This window comes from Salmo salar, chromosome ssa14 (genome assembly GCF_905237065.1).
Source record: "Salmo salar chromosome ssa14, Ssal_v3.1, whole genome shotgun sequence".
Taxonomy (NCBI): Eukaryota; Metazoa; Chordata; class Actinopteri; order Salmoniformes; family Salmonidae; genus Salmo; species Salmo salar.
Genome location: NC_059455.1, coordinates 91,455,156 through 91,466,444, shown reverse-complemented (window position 1 = coordinate 91,466,444; position 11,289 = coordinate 91,455,156). Strand labels below are relative to the sequence as shown.

Genomic DNA, 11,289 nt, shown 5'->3' with positions numbered 1-11,289 from the left:
AAATAAACCAGAAATAGCCTAGGAAAAATGCTGGAAACTCGATGTCACAATAGAGAGACAGAGAGCGCATGACTGTGTCCAGTCCAGCAGTCGTGTAGACAGCCAAAACAAAGGGAAACAAAAAAATATCACTGGTTTGAAAAGTCAATAAAAGTAACCTCCAATATATAACGGAATTATTTTCGATGGACTAAATGTACTCCCAACTTGCTTCTTCAATTCAAAGTATTCCACGCGCTTTGGTCATGGGTGGTTTGCGCACAACAACTCCTACACCGCGACTGTCCCACTTTAGTGACTATATGCACACTTCTCGATTACAAACTACATTTAAAATATAGGCTATTACCGATCTCACGAGTGTCTAAAAGAAATCTGCGTCGCTCTGAGTTCAAGCTGCTCTGCTGTAGTCTAGTCTGCTGACTGTGATTGTTTATGAGAGAGAAGCAGGACTTGCCCTAATGCCCTCTTTCTCCTGTGTGTGTGTGTGTGTGTGTACAGGTCAAGTGACGTCAAGCCCATGAGCAACAGTCGCACGGACAGATTATTACAAAGCGTTTTCCAAAATGATGTCTTCACGACCCCAAGCGGTGCGTGCACGTGTTGGTCTTTGCCCTGACAGATTAAAATGATCACAGCTTGATGATTAGTTTATTATTTTAATTAGTGGTGTAGTGATAGGGGGGGAGAAAAAAAACATGCACGGAGTTTGGGAAACCCTGGATAGACATTGTAGGTGTTTATAAAAAGCCAGTCAGATATTTAACGGTCATATGTAATATAGATTATATTTAATATGTACGGTATATTTACATATAAAGTCAGACTCATTGCTTCCTCCAACAGTTTTATTGAATACCTTCATACACACTGGAGGTCAAACAGAAAACACACATTAGATTAGCGTGACTAAAAAAGTATTAAATAATTGAAATACAAATCAAGAGACATGCTTATAGGACAAAGTAAAGACTTTAAACTATTCAGAGAGAAAGTTAAATGTATTATAGTTGCCATGTTCAGAGAGACAGTGCCTTTAGATTAGAAAGTACTGTATTCATACCCCTTGAGTTATTCCACATTTTGTTGTTACAGCAGGGCTATTCAATTCTTACCCCATGAGGTCCGGAGCTGGCTGGTTTTCTGTTCTACAGATAATTAACTACATCCACCTGGTGTCCCAGGTCTAAACCAGTCCCTGATTACAGGGGAATCACCCACCTGGTGTCCCAGGTCTAAACCAGTCCCTGATTATAGGGGAATCGCCCACCTGGTGTCCCAGGTCTAAACCAGTCCCTGATTACAGGGGAATCACCCACCTGGTGTCCCAGGTCTAAACCAGTCCCTGATTACAGGGGAATCACCCACCTGGTGTCCCAGGTCTAAACCAGTCCCTGATTACAGGTGAATCCCCCACCTGGTGTCCCAGGTCTAAACCAGTCCCTGATTACAGGGGAATCACCCACCTGGTGTCCCAGGTCTAAACCAGTCCCTGATTACAGGGGAATCGCCCACCTGGTGTCCCAGGTCTAAACCAGTCACTGATTACAGGGGAATCGCCCACCTGGTGTCCCAGGTCTAAACCAGTCCCTGATTACAGGGGAATCCCCCACCTGGTGTCCCAGGTCTAAACCAGTCCCTGATTACAGGGGAATCACCCACCTGGTGTCCCAGGTCTAAACCAGTCCCTGATTACAGGGGAATCACCCACCTGGTGTCCCAGGTCTAAACCAGTCCCTGATTACAGGGGAATCACCCACCTGGTGTCCCAGGTTTAAACCAGCCCCTGATTAGAGACAAACACTGAAAAAATGCAGTGGAACTGGCTTCGAGGTCCAGAGCTGAGTTTTAGGGGGTTAAAGCCTGAATTCAAAATGGATTACATTTAGATTTTGTGTCACTGGCCTTCATAAAACGCCCCATAATGTCAAAGTGGAATCATGTTTTTTGACATTTTTGCTAATGATTTTTTTTTTAAATGACAAATTCTGTGTGCAATAACAAGTGTTGAACATGATTGTTGAATGACTACCTCATCTCTGTACCCCACACAGTTATCTGTAAGGTCCCTCAGTCGAAGCAATGATTCAACCACAAAGACCAGGGAGGTTTTCCAATGTTTCACAAAGAAGGGCACCTATTGGTAGATGGGTAAACATTTAAGAAGTAGACATTGAATATCCCTTTGAGCATAGTGAAGTTATTAATTACACTTTGGATGGTGTATTTAATCCATCTTAAATTCAGTCTGTAACACAACAAAATGTGGACTAAGTCAAGGGGTGTGAATCCTTTCTGAAGGCGCTGTAGATACATGTGTAGTTCAGTGTGGTGGAAGAAGGTGGCTGCAGGTAGACAGACGTTGCCTGTAGACACAGATCCAGGAACAGTTTACCAAGCCCCTGTGATCACAACTTCATCCTACTCCTTCAGGGCCGTGGGGAAAGTAAAAGCGAAGCAGTGCACTGATGGTGGTGCCACACACACACACACACACACACACACACACACACACACACACACACACACACACACACACACACACACACACACACAGACAGACAGACAGACAGACAGACAGACAGACAGACAGACAGACACATAGATACAGCAGCATTTGGCCGACCTCACAGCAGAACACGAGGAACAGTTTCTACCATAGGATTACAATTCTGTTCTATTCCTCCCTCTACTTTCACCGCTAACATTGTTACAAGGACACGGCAATGTGCTGGTTAACATTGTGTGGTACAGTGGATGGTTACAGTACAGTGTTACAGTACGGTGTTACATGGTTGACACTGACAGTTCTCTGTAGGTCCTGGTGTCCTGGCTGGGGGTGGGGGGTGATGTATTTACCATGCTAGAACCAGCCTGCAGGTGGTTAGTAATAGTAACTAGTCATGTTGCTAGAACCAGCCTGCAGGAGGTTAGTAATAGTAACTAGTCATGTTGCTAGAACCAGCCTGCAGGAGGTTAGTAATAGTAACTAGTCATGTTGCTAGAACCAGCCTGCAGGTGGTTAGTAATAGTAACTAGTCATGTTGCTAGAACCAGCCTGCAGGTGGTTAGAAATAGTAACTAGTCATGTTGCTAGAACCAGCCTGCAGGTGGTTAGAAATAGTAACTAGTCATGTTGCTAGAACCAGCCTGCAGGTGGTTAGTAATAGTAACTAGTCATGTTGCTAGAACCAGCCTGCAGGTGGTTAGTAATAGTAACTAGTCATGTTGCCAGAACCAGCCTGCAGGTGGTTAGTAATAGTAACTAGTCATGTTGCTAGAACCAGCCTGCAGGTGGTTAGTAATAGTAACTAGTCATGTTGCTAGAACCAGCCTGCAGGTGGTTAGTAATAGTAACTAGTCATGTTGCTAGAACCAGCCTGCAGGTGGTTAGAAATAGTAACTAGTCATGTTGCTAGAACCAGCTTGCAGGTGGTTAGTAATAGTAACTAGTCATGTTGCTAGAACCAGCCTGCAGGAGGTTAGTAATAGTAACTAGTCATGTTTCTAGAACCAGCCTGCAGGTGGTTAGTAATAGTAACTAGTCATGTTGCTAGAACCAGCCTGCAGGTGGTTAGTAATAGTAACTAGTCATGTTGCTAGAACCAGCCTGCAGGTGGTTAGTAATAGTAACTAGTCATGTTGCCAGAACCAGCCTGCAGGTGGTTAGTAATAGTAACTAGTCATGTTGCTAGAACCAGCCTGCAGGTGGTTAGTAATAGTAACTAGTCATGTTGCTAGAACCAGCCTGCAGGTGGTTAGTAATAGTAACTAGTCATGTTGTAATCTACTATATATATGACCAATGTCTGTTGTTATTGATCATAATAATCAAGTTGTATGGCAATGCTGGGGCACGGCTGTGTGTGTGTGTGTGTGTGTGTGTGTGTGTGTGTGTGTGTGTGTGTGTGTGTGTGTGTGTGTGTGTGTGTGTGTGTGTGTGTGTGTGTGTGTGTGTGTGTGTGTGTGTGTGAGAGGGAGGCAGGCAAGGAGTGCACAATCTGGGGAGCAAAGCTTTAGAGAAGCAGGCTGTCCTGTGTGTGTGTGTGTGAGTATACATTATGACTGTGTATAGTCGCTACAGGGTCGTTGGGCCTGTGTGTTGTTGTAGGTGATGAGACCAGGGGCATGGGTAGTTATTGTAGCCCTACTGGACACCTCATCTGTGGGCATCACTGCTGGCTGACTCCCATCTGCTGGTGGTCTGCCTCTGGTTCCTCCTCCACGCCTGCATGGTACTGCTCAAACGTCTCATCATCTATGTCTGGTAGACCCAGCAACTGGAGGGAGGGAGGGAGGGAGGGAGGGAGGGAGGGAGCGAGGGAGGGAGGGAGGGAGGGAGGGAGAGAGGGAGAGAGGGAGAGACAGAGAGAGAGAGAGAGGTGAGACTCGAGAGAAAGGGAGAAGAGAGCTTTAAAGCTAACCAGCACTTAAAGCAAGATTGATGTTTATCCTCCTTGTCAAAGACAAGTGTAACCCAGTCCTGAAGAGCTTAGCGGCAGGGTGTGCAGGCTTTAGTTCCTGCCCTGCACTAACACATCTGGTTCTGTTAATTGAAAGAGAAGACCCTCTACCAGTCCCCCCCAAAGGTAGACAACCTATTTGAGTCATTTAGCAGACACTCTTATCCAGCGGACTTACAGTTAGTAATGTATGTAAAGAAATGAGGGAGAGGGTGACATTTAACAGTTGTTATGTTATAATCTTTAGTAATGTAGTTGCATTATTGTTATTATAGTGTAATATTGTATATAGCGTTGTCTATGTGCTTACAGGTCTAAAGGAAGTGAACACTTTGTCCAGGACCTCCAGAAGTGTTTTCTTTCCACAGGAAGTGATGTAGTCCTGAGCTACCTGGAGGAATGGCAGGCAGTCCTCACTCTCACTCCATACATGCTGTAGACACACACACACACACACACACACACACACACACACACACACACACACACACACACACACACACACACACACACACACACACACACACACACACACACACACACACACACACACACAGGTTATTAGCCTGACCCATATAGCCACATTACCACATTATTACCATAATACTGTATATGTTAGATGTTATTATTATATTATACTGTATTTGGTAGATATTATTATATTATACTGTATTTGGTAGATGTTGTTATTATATTATACTGTATATGGTAGATGTTGGTAGATATGAACAGCCAGTAGAGGTAGAACACAGAGAGATAACACCTTCAGATCAGTAGAACAGAGAAAGAGAGAGATAACACCTTCAGATCAGGAGAACACAGAGAGAGAGAGAGATAACACCTTCAGATCAGGAGAACACAGAGAGAGAGATAACACCTTCAGATCAGGAGAACACAGAGAGAGAGAGAGAGAGAGAGAGAGAGAGATAACACCTTCAGATCAGTAGAACACAGAGAGAGAGAGAGAGAGAGAGAGAGAGAGAGATAACACCTTCAGATCAGGAGAACACAGAGAGAGAGAGAGATAACACCTTCAGATCAGGAGAACACAGAGAGAGAGATAACACCTTCAGATCAGGAGAACACAGAGAGAGAGAGAGAGAGAGAGAGAGAGATAACACCTTCAGATCAGGAGAACACAGAGAGAGAGAGAGAGAGAGAGAGAGAGAGAGAATAACACCTTCAGAACATTCAAACAGAGAGAGAGAGATAACACCTTCAGAACATTCAAACAGAGAGAGAGAGATAACACCTTCAGAACATTCAAACAGAGAGAGAGAGAGATAACACCTTCAGATCAGTAGAACAGAGAGAGAGATAACACCTTCAGATCATTCAAACAGAGAGAGAGAGATAACACCTTCAGATCAGTAGAACAGAGAGAGAGATAACACCTTCAGATCATTCAAACAGAGAGAGAGAGAGATAACACCTTCAGATCAGTAGAACACAGAGAGAGATAACACCTTCAGATCAGTAGAACACAGAGAGATAACACCTTCAGATCATTCAAACAGAGAGAGAGAGATAACACCTTCAGATCAGTAGAACACAGAGAGAGAGATAACACCTTCAGATCAGTAGAACACAGAGAGAGAGAGATAACACCTTCAGACAAACACATGGACGTAAGTGAATCACACATGTGTAACTGACCGGGGTTTGAACCTGTGTTAGCCTCCTGAACTAAAGCCTTGGCACACATATGAGCTTTCCAGGATCGGCCACCCCGTGTGTCAACCCCTGCTGATAGCAGTATTGATCGGCATGGTAACAGGATGACATTTGTGTGTGTGTGTGTGTGTGTGTGTGTGTGTGTGTGTGTGTGTGTGTGTGTGTGTGTGTGTGTGTGTGTGTGTGTGTGTGTGTGTGTGTGTGTGTGTGTGTGTGTGTGTGTGTGTGTGAGGGAGATGGGTGAAATGTGTTTGTTAGTTGGGATATTGACTATCAGGGAGGGGGCCACCCATAGCTGTGCCAGGGACGGCTATAGGAGTGTCTGAACAGAGAACCAGCGATAGATGGACACATCAGACCTGTCTGTCTGTCCTGATACAGGGCTATAACAGGAAGTCTGTCCTGATACAGGGCTATAACAGGAAGTCTGTCCTGATACAGGGCTATAACAGGAAGTCTGTCCTGATACAGGGCTATAGCAGGAAGTCTGTCCAGATACAGGGCTATAACAGGAAGTCTGTCCAGATACAGGGCTATAACAGGAAGTCTGTCCTGATACAGGGCTATAACAGGAAGTCTGTCCTGATACAGGGCTATAACAGGAAGTCTGTCCAGATACAGGGCTATAACAGGAAGTCTGTCCTGATACAGGGCTATAACAGGAAGTCTGTCCTGATACAGGGCTATAACAGGAAGTCTGTCCAGATACAGGGCTATAACAGGAAGTCTGTCCTGATACAGGGCTATAACAGGAAGTCTGTTCTGATACAGGGCTATAACAGGAAGTCTGTCCTGATACAGGGCTATAACAGGAAGTCTGTCCTGATACAGGGCTATAACAGGAAGTCTGTCCTGATACAGGGCTATAACAGGAAGTCTGTCCTGATACAGGGCTATAGCAGGAAGTCTGTCCAGATACAGGGCTATAACAGGAAGTCTGTCCAGATACAGGGCTATAACAGGAAGTCTGTCCTGATACAGGGCTATAACAGGAAGTCTGTCCTGATACAGGGCTATAACAGGAAGTCTGTCCAGATACAGGGCTATAACAGGAAGTCTGTCCTGATACAGGGCTATAACAGGAAGTCTGTCCTGATACAGGGCTATAACAGGAAGTCTGTCCTGATACAGGGCTATAACAGGAAGTCTGTCCTGATACAGGGCTATAACAGGAAGTCTGTCCTGATACAGGGCTATAACAGGAAGTCTGTCCTGATACAGGGCTATAACAGGAAGTCTGTCCTGATACAGGGCTATAACAGGAAGTCTGTCCTGACACAGGGCTATAACAGGAAGTCTGTCCTGATACAGGGCTATAACAGGAAGTCTGTCCTGATACAGGGCTATAACAGGAAGTATGTCCTGATACAGGGCTATAACAGGAAGTCTGTCCAGATACAGGGCTATAACAGGAAGTCTGTCCTGATACAGGGCTATAACAGGAAGTCTGTCCTGATACAGGGCTATAACAGGAAGTCTGTCCAGATACAGGGCTATAACAGGAAGTCTGTCCAGATACAGGGCTATAACAGGAAGTCTGTCCAGATACAGGGCTATAACAGGAAGTCTGTCCAGATACAGGGTTATAACAGGAAGTCTGTCCTGATACAGGGCTATAACAGGAAGTCTGTCCTGATACAGGGCTATAACAGGAAGTCTGTCCTGATACAGGGCTATAACAGGAAGTCTGTCCAGATACAGGGCTATAACAGGAAGTCTGTCCTGATACAGGGCTATAACAGGAAGTCTGTCCAGATACAGGGCTATAACAGGAAGTCTGTCCTGATACAGGGCTATAACAGGAAGTCTGTCCAGATACAGGGCTATAACAGGAAGTCTGTTCTGATACAGGGCTATAACAGGAAGTCTGTCCTGATACAGGGTTATAACAGGAAGTCTGTCCTGATACAGGGCTATAACAGAAAGTCTGTCCTGATACAGGGGCTATAACAGGAAGTCTGTTCGGATATAACAGGAAGTGTTTCCAGATATATGGCTATAACAGGAAGTCTGTCCTGATACAGGGCTATAACAGGAAGCCTGTCCAGATACAGGACTATAACAGGAAGTCTGTCCGGAAATAACAGGAAGTCTTTCTAGATATATGGCTATAACAGGAAGTCTGTCCAGATACAGGGCTATAACAGGAAGTCTGTCCTGATACAGGGCTATAACAGGAAGTCTGTCCTGATACAGGGCTATAACAGGAAGTCTGTCCAGATACAGGGCTATAACAGGAATTCTGTCCAGATACAGGGCGATAACAGGAAGTCTGTCCAGATACAGGGGCTTTAACCTGTTAGGGCTAGGGGGCAGTATTGACATGGCTGGATAAAAAACGTACCCGATTTAATCTGGTTACTACTCCTGCCCAGTAACTAGAATATGCATATAATTATTGGCTTTGGATAGAAAACAGCCTAAAGTTTCTAAAACTGTTTGAATGGTGTCTGTGAGTATAACAGAACTCATATGGCAGGCAAAAACCTGAGAAGATTTCATGCAGGAAGTGGCCTGTCTGACAAGGTGTCGTTCTTCTTGCCTCTGTTTATTGAAGACTGAGGATCTCTGCTATAACGTGACACTTCTTACGGCTCCCATAGGCTCTCAGAAGGCGGCAAAAAGCTGAATCGTGGCTTTGCAGGCTCTGGCTGAAAAAAAGTAGCGCGTTTGGGTAGTGGCTGGTTACAGTACTGTGAGACTCAGGCGCGTGCCCGCGTCGACCGAATGTTTTGTTTTCTTTCCTCTGTTTACCTAAACGCAGATTCCCGGTCGGAATATTATCGCTTTTTTACGAGAAAAATTGCATAAAAATGGATTTTAAACAGCGGTTGACAGTACGGTAATGGAATATTTAGAATTTTTTTGTCACGAATTGCGCCATGCTCATGACCCTTATTTACACTTTGGATAGTGTCTAGAACGCACGAACAAAACGTATTTGGATATAACGATGGATTATTTTGGACCAAACCAACATTTGTTATTGAAGTAGCAGTCCTGGGAGTGCATTCTGACGAAGAACATCAAAGGTAATCAAACTTTTGTAATAGTAAATCGGAGTTTGGTCAGGGCTAAACTTGGTGGGTGTCTAAATAGCTAGCCGTGATGGCTGGGCTATCTACTGAGAATATTGCAAAATGTGCTTTCACCGAAAAGCTATTTTAAAAACGGACACCTCGATTGCACAAAGGAGTTCTGTATCTATAATTCTTAAAATAATTGTTATGTTTTTTGTGAACGTTTATCGTGAGTAATTTAGTAAATTCACCGGAGGTTTGCGGGGGGGTATGCTAGTTCTGAACGTCACATGCTAATGTAAAAAGCTGGTTTTTTATATAAATATGAACTTGATTGAACAAAACATGCATGTATTGTATAACATAATGTCCTAGGGTTGTCATCTGATGAAGATCATCAAAGGTTAGTGCTGCATTTAGCTGTCTTCTGGGTTTATGTGACATTATATGCTAGCTTGAAAAATGGGTGTCTGATTATTTCTGTCTGGGTACTCTGCTGACATAATCTAATGTTTTGCTTTCGTTGTAAAGCCTTTTTGAAATCGGACAGTGTGGTTAGATTAACGAGAGTCTTGTCTTTAAAATGCTGTAAAATAGTCATATGTTTGAAAAATTGAAGTAATAGCATTTCTAAGGTATTTGAATAACGCGCCACAGGATTCAACTGGCTGTTGAGTAGGTGGGACGAATTCGTCCGGCCTAGCCCAGAGAGGATAACAGGAAGTCAGTCTGGATACAGGGCAATAACAAGAGGGGGGAGGTCTGAGAGAAAGAGAGTGATAGTGAGATAGAGAGAGAGACAGAGAGAGAGACTGAGAAAGAGAGTGATAGTGAGATAGAGAGAGAAAGAGAGAGACTGAGAAAGAGAGTGATAGTGAGATAGAGGGCGAGAGAGGGGGGAAGGGCGAGAAAGTGGGGGAGATGGGGATGGGTAGGATGGGGCCTAGTTTGACGCTCTAAGTGCATTACATATTTGCATAGAAAATGTATACAACATTAAGTATTACTGCCAGTTGCTTAAGGAGGGATGCACGGCTCTGAGTCCTTCCGGTACCGCGGCTGCTGCCTATTTTTAGCCTGGCGCAGGGCCAGAGAACTGTGGTCCCGCCCTCTGACCCCGGCCGGCTGATGGAGACTGGGGACTAGAGAGCAGCTTCTATAACAAAACACTGCTATTGCAGGCTTGTGTCCATGCGCAGGACAGGCGGCCTATATAATGCGGCCAAAACAACATGCGCGCCAGGCGTGCTAGTCAGGTGCAGTGACATCATTCCCGTTGCGCACACACAGACACACACTGCGCCGGGGGACCCGAGAGGCAAACCCCAAAACACCGAAACCACACACGCGTGCGCGCGCGAACACACACTTACGAAATGCTCGACCCCTCCCGTCATGTTATCTGGACAAAGGACATAGAAAGAGATTCCCGTTTCTGCGTAGAAGTCCAGTCTTCTCTCATCATCCTCCTCCGCGAAGATCAGATCGAACGGAACCGACGAACACCATTTCTCCGCCACCTCCACCAGCTGCTTAAACTCCATCTCTCTCTGTGTCCTCCTCTCCGTTAGTCCTGCCCGTTTGTGGGGGTCCGGATCGCCGGTATAGGCTAGTCTGTGGTCTCGTGCACACGTCCCGGTGATGCTGCTGTCTCTCGGTAAATAAAAACAGCTGACCGGACATACATTAGCTTACAGTTTCACCTAACGCGCCATCCGCATGGCGAGAGCGACAAGATATCTTCACTGTTGCATTACACTTCCGTCACGGTATTCGGTAACGATAAGGTGTTTTCTCAAACTCTCATCTTTTCTTTAGTCCGTTAACCGATGAGATCAGCGGGACGCAGTAGGTTCTGGGGTTGCATAGCCTACACACGTTACGCACAGGGCCTGGAACGTTAATACGTCCGTTAACGATTCAACGCGATGACGACAGGCTGAGAAGCAGCACCGGGCTGTCATCGATAAATTCGGTGCTTTTATTCTCAACAGAGCATGGGAATGGCCTAGTGTGTCGTTTCAGACGTATTCCCAATAATACATTCATTGTATTCTATATATGGCTGTATGTCCAATTGTATTTTATAGGCATTGTCTATAAATGTTATAATACCGAAAAGTAAGTGCAAT

General features: G+C 45.0%; 2 protein-coding genes across 4 annotated transcripts in view; both read right to left on the bottom strand.

Moving 5' to 3' along the window:
- Positions 1 to 488, bottom strand: part of LOC106570607 (E3 ubiquitin-protein ligase znrf2) — a 4,361-nt gene extending 3,873 nt beyond the window's left edge. The window contains exon 1 of one of the 3 annotated variants that reach the window (XM_014143069.2): positions 350 to 488. The gene's annotated coding sequence lies outside the window, so the exon portion shown is untranslated. The other 2 variants (XM_045694960.1, XM_014143068.2) reach the window with 2 other exon arrangements.
- Positions 489 to 834: 346 nt separating this feature from the next.
- Positions 835 to 11,054, bottom strand: LOC106570605 (maturin). Its single transcript, XM_014143066.2, has 3 exons — positions 10,531 to 11,054; positions 4,774 to 4,896; positions 835 to 4,280 (listed from the first exon to the last, which is right to left on the bottom strand). Exons 1-3 carry the CDS (start codon positions 10,699 to 10,701, stop codon positions 4,173 to 4,175), a joined length of 402 nt encoding a protein of 133 aa, XP_013998541.1. The 5' UTR covers positions 10,702 to 11,054; the 3' UTR covers positions 835 to 4,172.
- Between the last annotated feature and the right edge of the window lie 235 nt (positions 11,055 to 11,289).

Bases quoted from the DNA above. Each gene is read 5' to 3' on its own strand.
- LOC106570605 (XM_014143066.2), bottom strand. From the start codon at position 10,701: ATGGAGTTTAAGCAGCTGGTGGAGGTGGCGGAGAAATGGTGTTCGTCG. The intron at 4,897-10,530 runs GTAAGTGTGTGT...GTGTGTCTACAG, and splicing joins CGGGAGGGGTCGAGCATTTC to CATGTATGGAGTGAGAGTGA. The intron at 4,281-4,773 runs GTAAGCACATAG...CCCTCCCTCCAG, and splicing joins TGTTCACTTCCTTTAGACCT to TTGCTGGGTCTACCAGACAT.